At 39.9% G+C, this 19,466-nt stretch overlaps 1 protein-coding gene across 5 annotated transcripts in view; it reads right to left on the reverse strand.

Annotated features, from left to right (window-relative positions):
* Positions 1-19,466, reverse strand: part of grin2ba (glutamate receptor, ionotropic, N-methyl D-aspartate 2B, genome duplicate a) — a 141,668-nt gene that overhangs the window by 10,566 nt on the left and 111,636 nt on the right. For all 5 annotated transcript variants that reach the window (XM_085270467.1, XM_085270468.1, XM_085270464.1 and 2 more), the window contains 5 exons: positions 18,120-18,245; positions 14,804-15,033; positions 14,529-14,689; positions 13,466-13,653; positions 5,882-6,120 (listed from right to left, as the gene is read on the reverse strand). In XM_085270467.1, the coding sequence (XP_085126593.1) occupies positions 5,882-6,120; positions 13,466-13,653; positions 14,529-14,689; positions 14,804-15,033; positions 18,120-18,245 (944 nt within the window). The remainder of the gene's footprint in view (positions 1-5,881; positions 6,121-13,465; positions 13,654-14,528; positions 14,690-14,803; positions 15,034-18,119; positions 18,246-19,466) is intronic.

Raw genomic sequence — 19,466 nt, forward strand, 5'->3', positions numbered from 1 at the left:
CAAATAGAACAGCGTCTGAACAGGTAGCGGCGTATAATTTAATACAGCCTGAGCGTGCTGTAAGCATGTGTTCCTTAATGCAAACAAACTTAGCCATGACGCGATCTGAGGCCTGTGAAAAGTGGAGCGATTAAACCTCTAATACATTTACAGTTCTTAAGTCATTAGAGGCTTTTAAATCAATATAATTAATTTGTTTCAGTGATCCAGGTGGGACCTGGAGGAGCAGGTAGCCGGGGGGAGAACTGCTCACAGATCTGCCGAGGGGGGAGCGCTAACCGACCGTGAAGCCATGACCGGAGCCACGTGACTCACACCAGCCGTGGCAGATGTCTCATTTTTTACACCGCCGAGCTTAAATGTTAATTGCTGCAATAACAATAAGGTTTATTGGATTATGCTGTGAAATTAAAAAAGCGGAATCAATCGGAGTGGCAGCGTAAGAGAGGAAAAAGAGGGAAGAGAAAGCACACGGCTGGAGAGAAAACACTCAAGTAAATGAGAAGGAGACAATGCGACGTCTTGGCCAAAAGATAATAAACAGCAGCTTCCACTGTTCCACAATTCCCGTGATCTGTGCTACACATGCAAATCGACGCTCCCAATGAATATTTCCCCTGAATATTTTAACATGCTGAATCATCTGGCTGTATTTGCGGACACACAGCGTTCATTTATTTTGTCACATCGCAGCAAAGACGCCGGTAATTTCTGTAAATGAGAGCAATCGCTGAATGTTACACAAAGCATAATTGGTCTCTGATCCGGTTCCCATACAAATTGTAATGATGCAATAATGAACAACAACAACCAGCCTGTCTATGGAAAGGAGAAATCGGCTGACATTTTAGCAACAAGTATGCCATGCTCGTTCTACAAAAAAACAGACACGGACAGGCGTAAACGACGCTACAGCACAGGCGCAAAATTAACACCACACAAAATAATCAAAGTTGAGCACTGGAGCGGAATATGAGAGCAAGGAGGGGTACTTTTTTCTACTTTTTTTTAAAATACAAAGCCTTGTTTTCTTGGCACAAGCCGACCCAGCACCACAACAGCATATCAAATGGAGGCAGAAAGCAGCAGTGTGTGGCTTCTCTGCTGTAAATTAGCCACGTGGTTTAGCATGCAGTGTTTCACCTTCACAGGCGCACAGTGAATTACACCGGAGCCATGTCAAAACAATTGGAATGCAAATCAAATACCTTGGGGGTGACTTTGGTCTCCTGGGACCCGGTAATCTACCCTCTCCGGTTCCGTGGCTGATTTTTTGTTGAGTGAAGTATTGATTTCAGCTCAGCATTTTGTAAATATTTACCTCATGGGCATCAGAAAGGCCAAGGCATCAAAAGTAAAGGAGAAAGCTCTCTCTATATGTGTGTGTGTACTTTGGCAGCGGTAGTTTGATTTGGGTAAGTGGAATGCATCTTTGAATTCTTAGAATCTCTTAGGCCTTAAAGAGTAAAGCACCTTCATTTGTGAGCCATTAGAGACAGTAATGAAGTAATGAGTAATGATGGTGACTTCACAGACGAGGACGATTCAGTTACGCAGAGGTTAATTTGAATTATAGCCAGCTGGATGTCTTGTACCACCTACTTTAGAGCAGCCTTTCCACGACCAAATAACTGTACTGTTTTGGCTGCTGTCATTCATACCTGTGAGCTGACAATAATAATTATTACAATGAAGAAAATTGTGGAAACTGTTATCACTAGTCGCTAAGCCTTCAAGAGGTACTAGTCATTTAATCTAATTGTTTACATTTTAATTGATGCACAATACCAGTAAATTGTTGTGTCCAATATATTATGCAGCCATCTGCCACTAGATGGAGCTGCACCCCCGACATCGTTGTAAAAAACTTAAAACTCTGTTAATTGAGGCCTTATATTGTAAGTTAAGCATATTGTTGTATTATTGCCTTGTTGCCAATACAAGCTAAGGGCTCAGTTAGATGGGCCTAGAGACTGGTTGGCAACCATCTAGCAACCACAGGGAAAAAATGTATATTTCCCAACTTTTAGGCAATTGCTTGCTGGCTGTTGTTGGGTGAAATAAGTGGCAAAAAGGGCGCTACACCAAACTGTGAGGAATTTTTGAGTTATTTTTGACCAGAATATGTCCCTCTGTGTTCTTATATAGCGAACGAATATCCATTTGTGCAGTTTCTCTAAAATTAGAAATATCCTGTCTCATATTGATGCTCAGAAGCTAGTTCATATATTTATTACTTCTAGGGTGAATGTTGCGATTTATTATTATAGGGAAATCCTAAAAACTCCCTGAAAAGCTGTCAGTTGATCCAAACGCTGCACCTTGAGTACTGACAGGAACTAGAAAGACAGCATGTTTCTCCCACACTGGCTTCTCTTCACTGGCTTCCTTTTAAATCTAGAATTAGTTTAAAATCCTTCTCCTCACTTAAAAAGTTTTTATCAGACTCTATCTTATCTTAAGGGCGTCAAAGTATCTTGTCACCCCAATAAAGCACTTCCCTCTTCCCAGGCTTACTTGTGGTTTCTAAAGTATTTAAAAGTAGAATGGGAGGCAGAGGGTTCAGTTTTTATTTATTTATTTATTTATTTATTTATTTATTTATTTATTTCACACTTTGTACAACAGTTTCCACAGCTAGTTCTTTCAGACAAACCAACCACATTTTCTATCAGTAAAGCACTGCAACCATGTGTGAAAAGGAGCAGTAGGAAGAAAATATTCTTATTAAACCCTGCCCCCTATCTACAATCCAACTTATATTGTAAGTCGGCACCAAAAATCAAGGAACAAACTAACATTAACACTTATTTCAAGTCCTAACTCAAACCAAACAACAAATTTACAATCAGAATATACCACTCCACATAGTAACAAGGAGAAAAGATAAGTAAATAAAATAAATGAGGCAAAAAAATAATGGATCTTTTTTCTATTAACACCAATTTTATTCACATTCTTCATATTGAGTTATCGTTTTAGACATGTAACACTTTTTAAAACAATGTAAATTTATACAATTCTTTAAATTATAATGAAGAGAGTTCCACAGTCGTATACCCCTAACCGTTGGACTCATTAATCTTTGTGTAGTCCTAGCTAGCTGATGCTTAAAATAAAATTTCCTTCTGCTATCTTCTCCCCCCGAACACGTTAAAAAGACTCTTTGTAACTTAAAAGGCAAAATATTATTTTTAGCCTTAAACATAATTAATAGTGTCCGTAGTTTCACTAAATCTCCTAATTTTAATAATTTGGATTTTATAAATAATTTATTTGTATGTTCTCTATATTTAACGTTATGAATCATTCGTATCACTTTCTTCTGTAATAAGTTTAGAGGTTTTATAGTATTCTCATATGTATTCCCCCAAACTTCGACACAGTAACTAAAGTATGAGAAAAACAATGAAAAATATAAAATGTGCATTGTTTTGTAATCTAATAAATCTCTTACATTTCCCAAACTATAAATGTCTTTAACCATCTTCTTTCTAATATACTCAATATGTGATTTCCACGTCAAATTTTCATCTACTATTACACCCAAAAAGCGAAATTCAGTAACTCTTTCAATCAATTCTCCATTAATGGACATAATGACTTCTTCCTCCTTTACACGATTGCCAAATATCATGAATTTCGTTTTTGTCAGATTCAAATATAATTTATTTACATCAAACCATTTTTTTAATCTTAACATCTAAGAAATCATAATTTCAACCAAATCTTTCAAATTCACTCCTGAGCAATAAAAATTTGTGTCATCTGCAAATAAAATAAAACTTAACCTTTTTGATACGTCACAGATATCATTAATATATAAATTAAAAAGTTTAGGTCCCAAAGTAGAACCTTGAGGAACGCCACATACAATCTTCAATCTTTCAGAAGTATTGCCGAGATAATGTGCATATTGCGACCTATTTTCTAAATAACTCCTTAACCAATTCAATGCCACTCCTCTCATACCATAATTATACAATTTAGAAATCAAAATAGAATGTTGTAACGTGTCAAAAGCTTTTTTTAAATCAACGAATACCCCAACTGTGTATTTATTATTATGGGTTGCAGATGAAATATCGTCAATGAAAGTCAACAATGTTAATGCCGTTGATCTATTTTTACAAAATCCAAATTGATTTTCATTTATTAGTTGATTTTTTTCAATAAAACTATCAAGTCTTTGCGCAAAAGGTTTTTCAAGCACTTTTGAAAACTGTGACAAAGAGACACTGGCCTATAGTTGTTAAAACTATGCTTATCTCCTGATTTATACAAGGGTATCACTTTTGCCACTTTCATTCGATCAGGAAATACTCCTGATTGTAACGAGAGATTAAAAATATAGCAAAGAGGAATACTTATACAGCCTAAAGTCTTTTTAATTATAACCATGTCTATACCATCACAGTCAGTAGGTTTTTTATTTTTAAAGTTTTCTACAATTGCTACTATTTCTTTTATGGTAATATCAGCTAAGAATATAGAATTAAGCACTCTACTTTCTCCTTTCTAGACTTTCTCATATTCTGGGTCGTCATTTTTTCTAATTAAATTTGCTAAAGTGGGTCCAACATTTACAAAAAAGGAATTTAATTCGTTTGCTACTTCAGTCTTGTCATCAACAACTTGATTATTCTTAATGAAATAAATAGGCCGATCTGAGGGTGTGTTCTTGTTACCCAATACTTCTTTAAAAATATTCCTAATGCCCTTAATATTATTCTTGTTTTCCTGAAAAAGTTTATTATAATAGTCTTTCTTGGCTTTTCTCAATATCTTCTGTGGAACCAGCTCCGAGTTTGGATTTGGGAAAGAGACACCCTCTCTGCTTTTAAAATTAGGCTTAAAACTTTCCACTATGGGTGACCAAAGCAATTGTAAATGGGTTTTTGATGCAACACTGTATACTGTAACTAATTCTACCAAGCGACAGAAAGCAACATCCCACAACTGCTGGCCAGTCGGTTAGGGAATACACATTTTTTCCTAGTGACCAGTGGTTACCAGGGGCTTTAGGTCAGCATTCCCCAAACCCCGGGCAACGGACCCGTACCGGTCTGTGAGCCGTTTGGTACTGGGCCGCGAGATTTGAGGCTCAGGAGTGAAATTTATGGTTTTCAGGGTTTTTATCATTAACTTGGTTTACCTGAGAGAGGAGGACGTTACTCTCAATGTTGCTGGTGCATTTCAGGAGGACGCTGCTAATAAAGTTACACAATTACACAGTGAATTCACGTTTATTATTATATTTACAACATATCACAGTTTTTGTCTTGGTTATATCATTTTACTTTGTTGTATTTATCCTCCGACACCTTAAAGGCCGTTCTGTGAAAATATTGCCTGACATTAAACCGGTCCGTGGCGCAAAAGAGGTCAGGGACCACTGCTTTAGATGACTTAGCTTTAGCAATAGATTTTACAGCAACTACCATCTACCACTTGCAACCAGTCAAGGTTGCCAACAGGTCTCTAGGCCTGTGTAACTAGCCCTAACTCAGAATATTTGATTTATTTTTAATATTTTTTGGGGCCCTTTTATGGCTTTCTTTTTGATATAAACAGTGAAGACTGATAAGAAAGCGGAAGACATGCGGCCGCAGCCCTTTGCTATGCGGCATATGGTTGCCTGCTCATTACAGTGAGCTAAATCAGCACCCCAACTCACAATGTTTACTACATAAGTAAATATGTAGCAATGATACGAAGGGTACAACATGAAATACACATACTGAAGTATCTGAATTGAAAAATTGTGTATTTGATGGTACTCCAACATGCAGCTATTATCTTATTTGGATAGCTAGGGTCAAAGTATTAACAAAGAGCCTTTTCTTGCTATAATAGCCCACTTTTCCCCACCCTTTCTCACCCTGCTGATTGAGAAGACGAAGCCGGGCTGGCCGGAGCAGACGCCCATGAAGCAGAAGCGCAGCTGCCAGTAGAACCAGTGTTCACAGATGAAGGTAATGAGTGAAAGAGCCATGGCAGCACCTAGCATGTAGAAAACGCCAGCCATGTTGTCCACATCCAGCTGGCTGGACATCACCTCATTCTTCTCATGGTGGCAGATCCCTGTCAGCCAGAGGGACTCCAGCTCCTCCATCTCACCTGGACAGAGGTATTGGCATGAGGTTTTGGGAAGAAGACGAAGGGAGGGAGAAAGTGACAGGACGAAGGAAGAAACAGATGGTGAGAAGAGATGGACGAGGAGCAGGCCAACAAGGAGGGGATTGGATGGAGGTGAGACAGGAGGGGCGTACGTGGACGGACAAGAGAAGAAGAAGGAGGGCACAGTGAGGATATGTGGGGGAAGTGTTTTTATGTTTGAGATGTGGAATTGAAGTAAAGAAAGGAGTGTGAAAAAGAGGGAATGGAAGTATTATATAAAGTAGAGAAGAGGGACATGATGTAATAACAAGATGGGTATTGGAGGACATGAGGGATGGAGAAAATGATGCAACAGAAGAAGAGAAGACGGAAGATGGCGGGCAGAAGAGAAAAGGGGGGTCAGGGTGGTTAGAAGTGAAATACAGATCTTAAATTCTGCAGCAGCTTCACAGCAGACAGAGGAAGAGCAAAACACACATGCCACCAGTCACATGTTAATCACATTAGTCTTATTTGCATTGTTTTCTCCAAATAATTGCATATATAGGTATCTGGTATGCATCTGACGCTAGTCCCCGAGCTTGTGCTTGTTTTTGTGGGTCACCTTCTGTTTCATCACGAGCTGTTCTCTATCAAAGCTGACTGTGGCAGGACAGGCGTCGGTTAATTAATCATACATTCAGCCGCTGTCGCTCCACGTCAGCGCAACTCCACCAACACACAGCCCAGCCTGGCCTCTGAGCATCAACAAGCGTCTCCGCAGCATGTAAACGTAAAAAAAAGAGGCACTGCACACAAAGGCATAAATACAGATACATCACCCAGCTGTCTCTACTTAGATCTACTGATAAACAGTAACTGGAACCCTTGTGCAGCTATTCTGACAGTGGCATCTCTAGTTAGGGCTGTCTCCTGGGAGTCAGTATGCCACTTTGTCATTAGTTTTCATTTAGCGCTGATTTTAGTGGGAAAACCTGCTCATCTTTTTGTTGTTCAATGGACATCAGAGAATACAGAGTGAGAGGAGACAACAACTGTAGTTGACTGGCTTAAAATCCATGACACGGTTACAGTGTTTCACACTCTCATACAGAAACTGTCCTCCTTTCACACGGATAAGACTGAGACTAAGACACTATTTAATAGATCTTTTACTGAGTCTGTTTTATCTTTTCCTTGGTATCATGGTACGGTAACCTATCTCTGAAGGACAGAAACAAAGTGATGCAAATTGTGAACTGGTTAGGGAAGCTGTGAGGTACATCACAGCTCAACTTAGAGTCTCTGTATACCAGACAGCTGCAGAGAAGGACCAGCTCCATCTTAAATAATGACTCCCACCCCTTTTGTTGGGATATTCAGCTTCTTCCCTTTGGACAGAGGTTTGTAGTCCTTAAATGCAGGAGAAAGCATTAGAGAAACGACTTTGTCTTAGTTGATATTCTTTATTAAACGATAGCAAATCTGCTTATATGCCTTTTTTTTTTTACTATTTTTACTGGAACACTCTCACTTTTTTCCCTTTTATTTTTCTTATTGTGTCTATGTTACAATTGTCCAGTATTGGCGTTTGATGTCTGGTAGAAGGGTTGCCTGCACTTTGAACTGCAAAACAAATTTACCTATGGGTATCAATAAAGGAACCTGAGCCTAAGTGTTTGTTCAGGACTTGTAAGGAGTGTTAATAAAGGTTAATGTAACTGACAGCTTTTTGACTTCAACTTTCCTCCAGTCCTCCAAACCCCTCCCTACAAATCCCTCTAAACATTCAACTCAAGATTCATTAACATCTCTAGGAGCCTTTAGCACTGCTGAGCGATACTGCAAATTTTGGTATCGATCCAATATCAAGCGAATTAAGGGCAGTATTGCCGATGTCAATACCGATACTTTTAACCTATAAAAGAGTGTCATGATTTATGAGCTGAATCGTCGTTGATTTGCCAAATTCTGAAGAGATTTTAATGAACATCAAATGACAGTGTTGTGATTTTGTTCTTATATATTGGTACTGGTTTTTTTTAAGAGAGCTGGAATGTAAATGTGCCTGTCTTTAAAGGCCTTTGTGTCAGCTTCAGTTGTTTAAATGTGCTATAGGCTAAAAAGAATTGACGTAACAGTGAACAGAAAAAAGTTCAGACATTTTTCATAGTGCATGTTTGGGGTATATTTTTTTATTATAAAAAATGCTAATAAAAATCTATTCAACACAATTTATACTGAACTATGAGGATAGAAACAAAGTATCGATCCAATTGCATTAGTATCGATCTAATACCGATACCAGTGTTGGTATTGATACTATCAAAATTTGGATCGATCAGCCCACCTCTAGCCTGTACATGAATCTCATGACTCATGTCACCTGCTCCTGACTCAGATGAAAATGATAGCTATCTCTGCTTAATGATCAAGTCCATGACATGAGACTGCAAAATTAAGTGAGTGGAATTTCAGTTGTCTAGGTCTATTCAAGTGGATTTTCACTGTTTGGTTTAGTTATTTAATGACTCAGTCACACTAAAATAAAAATTGGCCAACAAACGCCTTACAACTAGGAAAAAAAATTGGTGGTTGCCTGGTGACGGAAATGCTTTATTTATTTATTTGCATTTTGCATTTGGCAATTGAAGATGTTGCAGCAGCAAACTATTTCCTACTGGTTGATGATGTTGCACACTCAACCTCTGGGGAACCAGAGGTCTCTTTCCAATGGGGGACTCAACTCCTTAACTCAGCTGGTTGCTATATTTTGGTTATAGTATTATAAATAAATAAAAAAAGCAAGGTTGCCGCTACATAATCGAATTAAATCATCAACCTCCAGCAACTATCTCAAAATTTGAGGTTACGAGGTTCTTGCTAGACTTAGGTAGTTAATCTGAACTTTTATTTCAGAATTTATATCTATGTATATGGCAACGATTTGTGATTTTTACTGATTTATTACAGTTTATTGCCATATTGCCATAAACAGATTGCATGCAACTAAGAGACCAACTAGGTCTTATTTATGTCTCGAAGCAGCAAAGTTACATAGAAGTTGGCAACTGACTGCGAGTGGTTGCAAACCAGGTCCCCATCTTCGAAAGCAAAAAGAAAATTTCAAAAAGCAATGAGATCACAGTTAATTGCACATGTTCTAATAACTTCGGTCATGCCGCGGTCTCCCAACAACTGCTTTCCCTAGTGTGACCGTAGCATAACCAATCTGCTGTAACTCTGAGGGAATGCTAGACTTCTACACTTTAAAGCAGCATTACAACATTTTTTGAAACATGGTTTTTTTTTGTGGGAGCAGAGAGTTACACGTCAAAGTCAGTCGTTTCTTTGATTTTTGTATGATATAAGATAAGCTAATAGTTTAGCTAGTAGCTTAGTTAGTAGCTTAGCATAATCTGTTTGTTTAATCTCCAGAAAACATTAAATTGCAATTTTATGCCACGTAATGAGCCAATACTGTAAATGATTAAAATGCAGACTAAATATCTGAGTTGGCTCTATCGTCTCATCTAAGCCAGAAACTACATCTTTAACTTCTATGGAGCTTTGCTATGTGATAAACAAAATACAGACATCTTTCCTATTCTTAATTTTAGTCACTGTCTAAAATCTAATAACCTTGTTACAAAATGTCATATAAAATCTTAAAGAAGTATATTTTATGACGGAATAAGAAGTAACTATTACATCACCGATGCCCGGTATCTCTGTAATGATGCAACAGGTCTTTCACTGATTTCAAGGGCAAAAAGTTCATCAGAAGCAAACGAATGATTCCGTTTAAAAGTGAAACAGGAAATTTTGCAGTTTAACTTTCAGGACAGCTGTGATATATTTTTTGCTCAGGCCTGCGTCAAACTACCCCGACTCTCTTCCAGCCTGCATATCAGGCCACTGCGCTCGCCGCTTGAGTCTGATCACTTTCTAGGCCACCAGGAGGGGAGTGGATGGCGAGGCGTGGTAAAGTGACATTGAAATCCTGAGAGGGGCCAGACAGGGCCGCTCAGTTTCTGTATTAATGCTTTTGCAGTGGCACACGGGGATGTTACAGCGAGCCGACCCACATTCACATTTGCAAGCACACACATAAATTACTCTCAACTAAGTTCGACGGGTTATTAAGTTAATTCTACGACTAACCTAACTGATCATCAATAAGCAACAAGCACACAAAAGACTCTTCCTGAATCGCATGTAGGTTGATAAAAATAAACCGGTGTCATAAATAATCAGAATCTCTACACTGCTTTTACTTTGTAGCCCATTGCGCACACACACACACACACACACACACACACACACTCATTTTTGGAGGGCTGACCCATATTTACATGTGCACGCAAACACACACACACACACAAACCCGCACACTAATGCACACACGGTTTAGAAATACACCAGGAGCTATGTTGGCACCTCTAACTGGGACACACTATAGCAGGCCCCTGAGGGCCCTTGGCTCAGGATGCTCACAACACTCTGGACCGTGCCCAAATAAACTAGCTACACCACACGCACTTGAACCTACACACACACAGACACACACAAAACTTCCATTACACTTCCCATACTGAATTAACTGTATATCAAAACCAGGCTGTTAAAGTGGTTAAACTTCACAACTAGCCATTGTTGGTGACGTTTTAATCTGTGCGTGACGAAGAGCTCAAAAATGAACATTTGGAACGCATTTTATTTCCTGCTCATTCACAGACTCATTAATGCTGCAGCTACAGCTGGGACAAAGTGTGTCTCTAAAGAACAAACCCCGGAGAGCTTTGCACAGTCTCCCATAAACGGCAAACATGATCATAAACCACCAGCTTCCCACAGTGGGAGCTAAATTTCAACTTGTATTCCTAACGTTTTACTTTTTCACTCTGCATTTGAGATACAATATGTGGGAGTGGACTTACAGTACATTTGACTCGCAGAGCAAAGCAGACGCACAAGAAAAAGTATGATTTTTATCCTAGCTCTCTCCAAAATCCTTTCCTGAACAGATGGGAGTGGGTGAGATCAACAATTTTACAGTCTGAGAGAGATTTTTTTTTCTTGCATGAGTGAAGGGAAGGGATTTCAAACATTCATGAAAATACTGTATTTCACGCTAATACAGTCCAGACTGTAAGTATATAGACAGTTACACATTTCTTAGTCTTCAGGCTCTGTGCCTCACTAGTGATACAGAAAGAACTGTGTGTGAGATATAGCTCTTCTATCACACAGTGCCAGAATTGTAGCAGTTTTAAAACGAAATTGGCTTTTCTTTTTTTGGGGGTGTGGAAGAGTTCACATGAGGCTCGTAGCTAATTCAGTTACCATTTAGTTTGAGTGGGAGCACCCTGGCAATATGCAGAGCAAAGAGTCAGCCGAGCAAGTGAAGAAGATAAGAAATTATTAGAGCCGTATCAAAGCTAGTTGGTTTGCCAAAATCAACAGTTGGGTTCATAGTCAAAAGCAAAAGCAAACAAAAAAGAACGCCTGGTAGACGGAAAGGAGCACATGGCAAGAAAAATCTCAGTATAACAGCACAGCAAGTCAAGAATGCTGTTGAGGATTGAAAGTCTATTAGTTTAACCTCAGTGGATTCACCGCCGCCAAACTCATGAGAGAAAAATCAAGAGAGGAAAAAAGGCAGTTTGTAAAAAATTGTGAAATGACCCTTAAAACTAGCCAGTGACAAACGTACGGTGTTAAAAAGGTATAGCCAGTGACCCTGACCCTCCTCCTCTGTCAAATGTTGGTGGAGATTCTGTTTAAGGGTGCACGGCTGCCAAGGAAACAGTCAATCAAACAGCAGTTTGCACGATCGGATTCAGCAAAATTCACCAGAAGAAACTTTGTAGTTTTTTGGACAAGACAGCCTTAAACATACGTCTAAGTCAGGGGTCGGACACCTTTCTGATGATGAGTACCATCTAACATTTCCTCAGAAGTTAATGTGCCATATCAACCATCGCATTAGCAATACATTTAATAACGCTCTATATGATGTGCACCGGTGGCACGGCCATTTATTTTTTTAATGCACCTTCTCAGATTTACTCACTGCGTGTCGTGCCATCAGTTAACCCTTCGCGTGCCAGCTGTGCCCAGGGTTGCCGACCCCTGTCCTAAGTAATCTAAAGGCTTTTCAGGCAGAGGAGCATCCTAAACTTCCTGCTTCAGTCACATGATCTCACTTAAAGCGAGCTCTGTTTCACATGCCAACAAAAAAGCGGGGGAGGAATTAAGTCTGAGAGGACTTTAGAAAGCTGCTGAATTTACCTGCTTTTGTCTGAGATCTCCAATTGGTGGTCAGTAAGTATAAACAGAGAATCATTGCTCGTCCAGCTTCTTTTTTTTTTTTTAAATCAAAAATGCAGAACCTGAAGAATAAGAAAGTCTACACTGGACAATATTCATAAGAACGAGCCTACAGCAAAGCCTCAAGCTGTTCATATTGATGGAGCTTTAGTTTTCTTCCCCCCATTATAGCTCTTACTTAAATCGCATTTTCATACGTTAGTTCTTTTTCCTGCTGGCAATAATGTATGAAAACTGTAGACATGAAGTCATTAGCTAAGATTAGAAAAGTAAAATGGTGCAAAAACACATGAGGCACTCAGTCATTCAAATAAACTCACAGGTCAGCCACGTTTGTCAGATCCGAACTCTCAGCTGCTTGTCTGGGATTTTATCTGCTCGTTCATATGTGACAGGGGTGGGGAACTCCAGGCCTCGAGAGCCGATGTCCTGTAGGTTTTAGATCTCACCCTGGGTCAACACACCTGAATCAAATGATCAGTTCATTACCAGGCTTCTGGAGAACTTCAAGACATGTTGAAGAGGTAATTTAGCCATTTAAATCAGCTGTGCTGGAACAAGGACACATCTAAAACCTGCAGGACGCTGGCTCTCGAGGCCTGGAGTTCCCTACCCCTTACATGTGAGATGCCCTCAGTACTGCACAGCCGTACACACAAATGGTTTTCGTGTCTAACAAGGGATTGTAAGGTTTTTCAGGTGCATTGAATTTCAAATTTGCCTGATAGTAACCTGGGTTAGTTCATCTGATAATTGTTTTTCAGCTTGTCCTGCTGTCATAACACAGTTTAAACAGTTTGGTGAACACAATGTTATCCCAAAAGAATAAGTCAACAGAATAAGTTGGGCACACCTATCCTTTAATATTTGCCTCAAGGTCACGGAGAAGTTTTTGATCTGTTAACGTCTGTGTTAAGCTGGTCTTATCTCTGCGTCTATCCGATCCGTTTATGTGTAATTATACAACTCATCGCATCAGCACAGCTGCGCGCGTGACATCATTAAACGGTGGAGTGTCAGCTCGCTCGCTCACCGTCTCCAAAGAGCTGCAGGATGGCCAGGTCCACATGTCTCTTCCAGAGCGACTCCTTCTGGATGGCGATGCCGTACCCCGTGGTGGCAAAGATGTAGCCGCTGCCAATGGTCACCAGCTTGCAGCCCTCGTCCCTGCCAGCCATGTAGTTCAGCACGGCCGCATCGTAAATGAAAGCGTCTAGTTTGCTGGAGAAGAAGAGAGCGAGGGACAAAGAGGAGGAGCAATAGGTTACAATTAATTAGCACTTGGGAGTCAGACATCACAGCTACAACATTCCAATTAACCTGCTAAATAGCTCTAAGCTGCTGATAAGTCTAATAGACTTCCACTTGGTTTGCCAAAGGCTGGGGCTGGCACACAAACTGGCGAAAAGGCGCACTTGATGAAACTGAAGAGGGGGAGTGATAGTATTATTGGACGTATTCAGCTGAGATATATTTACATGAAGCAAGACAAACAAGAGAATTTCGCAGTGATTACTTTTTAAGTCATCGTAGCCTGAATTTTACACTTCTATTGAAACAGACATTCTGATCATCGTAGTGAGTCCAATAGTGCTTCTGGGTACTTTAAAACATGATTAGCACCATTCCAAAAAGCATTCAATCAATTGAAATCAACAAAAAGCAGATTGCACCATAATAAATAATACTGTGCCCAAAACAAAGAAATGCACACTCAGTTTAATTCAGTTTTTTCATATAATGCCAAATCACAAAAACAGTTGCCTCAAAGTGCTTTATATTGTAAGGTAGACCATACAATAAGACAGAGAAAACCCCAACAATCAGACAGCCCACTAAGCCCTAGAACTTTGCAACAGTGGGAAGAAAAACTCCCTTTTAATAGGAAGAACTTCCAGCAGAACCAAGCTCAGGGAAGGGCAGTCATCTGTACGACCAGTTAGGGGTGACACTGACCGAAATACTCTTTTCAGTATCTCAAGTAATATATTCTAACACAATTTGCCAGTAATAGATTTGTGAAGTTTAAACATAAATGTGGTCATTTTCATTTTGACATTTTTCTTTTTTAACCACTTTGTTGCGAACATGCTTACCCAGACTTGAGACTCTGCAGAGCTTCATTGACATTTCTCTGATGAAACTTTGTCATGTAGGAGTGCATTTCTGGGTAGTTGTTTCTAATGTTTCTCTCTGTACTTCCATTGGGGACAGTGCCAAAACGAAACGGAGGCGAGAAGTCGTTGGGACTCTGGAACTGAACATAAAAAACAGAGAACGGAGAGGCGTGTAAAACTCTGATAAGTCTTCACACAACATTGGGTAAGGACGAGCGAGTGGCACAGCATCAAACAGAAACCTTTCACCTTACCTTTTTGTCTGACAGACCGGATACCTGGTCCACGTACTCCTCCTGGATCATGAAAGCAGCCAGGTTGGCAGTGTAGGAGGCCAGAAAGATGACAGCAAAGAAGGCCCACACTGATACCATGATCTTACTGGTGGTGCCTTTGGGATTCTGCACTGGCACAGAGTTGTTGAAGACCAGACCCCACAGCAGCCAGATGGCCTTGCCGATGGTAAAGGATGGACCATGGGGCTCTAAATTAAATAGAGTTATTGGTTAAAGACAATAGATCACTTCTGGAGCAGTTGAACAATTCTCCAGGACATCAGTGATCTATTTAGAAGAACAAAACCAAAAATTAGAATTAATTTGCTACATATATTCATTTTAGGATTTCAGTATGATGAAGGAGTTTCATTTTTTCCCCTTCTATGTTTCTGATAAAGAAATTTATCCAGGACTTTGCTTCATGACAAACAACTAGCTTTGGTTTAGTGCTAATTAGCAAGCGCTTGCTCGCTAACATGCTAGACCTGAGTAGCCACTTGGATCTGGCTTCAAAATAGAGTTTGTAACACACTCAGCTTTAAACTGTAACTTTACAATATGTTATTTGTATCTTACTGAGCACTGTGTCAGTGCTTCGCAGCCATACAGAATACGAACTCACTGTATTAACCAAGAAGCTGGATTTAGCTGATAGCATGACACTCCACCTTCTTGTCCAAATACCTGAAACGTGTCCTTCACAAACCAGCCACCGTATTATACAATCATGTGAAAAATAAGGTTTTCACAGGACTCTATGAAAACTTAGCATGCTCTATAATTTACTAGTTTGTAGAATCTCCTTTAGCATCAGTAACATGAAGTAATGGTTTTCTTTATGATGTTATCTTACAACGCTATGGAGGAATTTTGGCCTGCTCTTCTTTGCATAGTTTATTCTGTCCATTTAAGTTTGCAGCCATTTGTGTATGCACAGCTCTGTTAAGGTCCTATCACAGCATTTGATACAGGTTGAGGTCTAAACTTAGGCTGTTGGACCAACTTGATTCTTTTCTTTGTCATACATTCTGTTTAGATTTGTTTCACTTGCTCGTTTGATTAGATTTGTTGCTGTTGGATAGTATTTTGTATACAACAGAGTTCATGGTAGACTCAACAACTGCAAGGTGGCCAAGTCCTGTGGCGGCAAACCAAGCCCAAATAATCACCCTCCACCGCCATGCTTGACAGTTGGTATGAGGTGTTTGTCCTGTTATGCTATGTTTGACTGTCACTGTGGATTATGGACAAACCTGTCCAAACGGAACTGTTCCAGATGTTTTGTGGTTTATTCAGAGGCAACTTTACAAACCTTTTTGGAGAGAAGAGATTCTCTCATGCAAACCCCTCAAAAACAAGTGACACTTGTTCAGTCTTTTTCTAATTTTACAGTCATCAACTTTCGCATTAATATTTGCTAAATGAGGTCTGCAGAGTCTGAGATGTAGCTCTTGGTTTGTTTTTTAATATTTTTCTAATATAATACAGATTTACATGATGACAAGGAAGACCTGCTGTTTCATGTCACCTATATAATCTTATATGTGACTGCAGTAAGTAGATGTTCTTTGTTTTATGTAATATGTTAGAGCGCTGTTGGTTCCATTCGTCTATGAGTTGACAGACTGGTGCATTACAGCCATTATGCTGTGATTAGCAGTTGGTTCATAATTTGTGTGGGTATGTGTGATTGTGTGAGAGAGAATGAGAGGGTGTTTGTGTGCAACCATGTGGGTGTGTATTGTTGTGTGGACCATTTGTTCATGGACAAACTGTCCTTATCGTGCCAAAAATCTCCTTTGTGAAGTTTGCAAGAAAGTTACTTCAATGAATTGGGGCAGAGATTTTACAAATCTGCAGCCGAGTCATTGATATGTTATTACATCAGATCTTCTGACTCCAAACTTCGATCTGCACTCTTCATGATACCAAACTCCCACGGCGCTACAAGCAGATAAAACAAGGAGGCACATAGAAAGAAAACAGCGCTTCAGGGAGGAGTACATCTTCTCCAGAAGCTGATGAAGGATGAGAGGAATGAAAAAAAGATAACTATTGTCTATATATAGCCACATTAGAGATAGAGAGTTGAGGGAGACATTGATTTTTTTCCCTTGTTTCTCATCCTTTCAGCTGAGGAGATCTAAGACGAATGCTGTCAGAGTTGACGCGTGAAATATGAAAATGAATGCAAATGACTTGTCCGGTGTGAGCAGCGCTGGAGGATTTGCTGAAACCTGTGCACTGCAGACACAACTGTAAATGATAAAAAGAGAGGCCGGTGAAGGAGGACGAGGAGAATGAAGTCAATGGGTCAGTGAGGACAGCTGGTCTACGCTATATGTGGAGGTGGCCTGCAATGTGTTTCTGTGTCTCATTCATTTTTTGTGAACAACGAAAAACATTTTGTACAACACGGGCCAACTCTTGTATTGTTACAGAAAGGAAGCATCTGTACCTGCACTTGTTTCTTTGGAGAAAATAGCTACTCAGACTGCAAATCTCACTGAACACTCCTTCTCTGAAGAACCAAATTACTGGCCACCATTCTCATTCATAAACCTCACCAGCTAAGACAAGTAACCTGTGAACTGATACTGATCCACAACATTTATTTATTTCTGTGGATCTTATTAGGTGTTTAGTGTCATATCCACAATTTCCAACTTGGCTGTCAGTTCAGATGCTTTCAAAAAAAATCTGAAACAAAAAGTGTCTGAAAATAAAGCCGACAACAGACAAGTAAATGCTGGGTAAGTGCTGGTAAACATGCAAGTGTGTATTGCGTATATCAAAGTGTTTATCAGCTATTCCTGTACCTAGTTATGTGTGTTCAATACGTGTGATATTTGGACCCAAGGTCACTAAAATATCATCTCACCTATCAAAGAAATCTGAATAGACCTGCTGCCTGGGCTACGTGCACAGGCAACATGTGTACATGTGTTTTCTGAAAATCTTCTAGGTCACAGAGAGCAGCTGCAGCACACAAAACAAAGTTTTTAACCAGGATGTCATTTTGTTGTGGTAATTTTAAGACTGAAAACGTGACATTTTCACCTGCGAACTAAGTGCTTTGACACACTTATAATCAATATAAATGCTGAAATGCAGAAATATAAATACTGCTGGTCTATTTATTGGTGGATATTAAACATAGATAAACAGATGAAGAAGGCAACCCAGCTATAAGACTGTTTACATCTATATCACTGAATGGTTTAGTGTGTGTGTGTGTGTGTGTGTGTGTGTGTGTGTGTGTGTGTGTGCATGTTGCGCTGAAGCCTCTCACCTCTGCCGTCAGCCAGACACCGGTTGTAGCCCACAGGGCTGAAGTACTCGAATATAAACACAGCCACTGCTGACACCAGCAACAGCATCACGAACATCATCACCCACACATCCGCACTGAAGGGCTCTGGAGGGCGAGAGAGCGAGAGAGGGAAGAGGAGAGAAAGATGAAGGGAGAAGGGGGGGAGCATGGACAGAGAGAGATAAGTAAATGGGTGGGGCGGCGGTGGGGTGTGTAAGGAGGCAGAAGACGGGGAATAGACAAGGGACATTAGCAGAGAGCGAGGGAGAGGGAAAAAGAGCGAGGGCGGCGGAGAGAAAGAGAAAATGAAGCAAGAGAGAGGAGAGGGCAAGAGAAATATGCAAATGTGGTGCGCCAGATTGAGAAGAGGAAGGAAGCATCAGAGAAATGGAGTGGGAGTGGGAAATATAGGAGGGCAAAGAGACAGGGAGCAAAACAGTTAGCCGTATTATCATGCACTCCAGTGTTCGCTGTGCAAATGTGCTGAAACTTGGCTCCTATCATTTGGCGTGGCCACTAAATCTCTTTCTGTTCAACTTTTAAAGGGGAAAAAAATCAAACAGCGTAATAAAAAGTCATCACTGTCTGTTTGTCAGGAAGGCTAACGAAAAGACATTTGTGCAAAAATTGCTTTTAAACGTAAAGATTTCAAGAATTCTTAGGAGTTAAGTCGAACCATTTAAGTGAAACTGAAAAAGTCTGTACAGTTCAAAAGGATCCAGCTTTACTGTACGTGTAAATATAAAGATATTAAAATGCAATTTGTCCTCTAGGGTGGACTCTATGGATCATTTTGGACTCCACCACCAGTACAAACTGCATACACTATATGGGTCTGTACTACAGAGGGGATTTTGTTCTCTTTAAAGGGGCTTTGGTGGAGCTGACTAGGGACAAAAGCACCATTGGTCCACATACAGTTAAATGAAGGAGCCTGTCTATGCTAGCTTAACAAACATGCATGCTTTTTCCTCTTATTTTTTGCCATTTGATAAAGAACAATGCATTTTAAGCATGACTAAATTAAACTCCACTTCCTGTGCACTGGCCATTAGGCCATCCTACATTCAAAATGCTGATTTAAAAAAAAAAAAAACTTTCCAAAACCTGCCAGATCAGAGCACAAATGAAGATCAATCCTTTAAGAATAGTGCTTAAATGCCTGGTGGCTTATCCATTATTGTGTTTTTGTTTAGTTTTTTTCAATAAACTGCACAAAAGAAGACATTCCTACAAGTTTGACCGGTCTCTCCTGGATCAGTGCTCACACAGGTCAAAACACAGCCTTTGGTCTCTTCCCCTGATCCATCTCTGCCGCCCTCCCCC

The sequence above is a fragment of the Mchenga conophoros genome, linkage group LG4 (assembly GCF_057382185.1).
Source record: "Mchenga conophoros isolate Kocher_MC1m ecotype Shallow Benthic linkage group LG4, M_conophoros_male_GT1.1, whole genome shotgun sequence".
Classification (NCBI taxonomy): Eukaryota; Metazoa; Chordata; class Actinopteri; order Cichliformes; family Cichlidae; genus Mchenga; species Mchenga conophoros.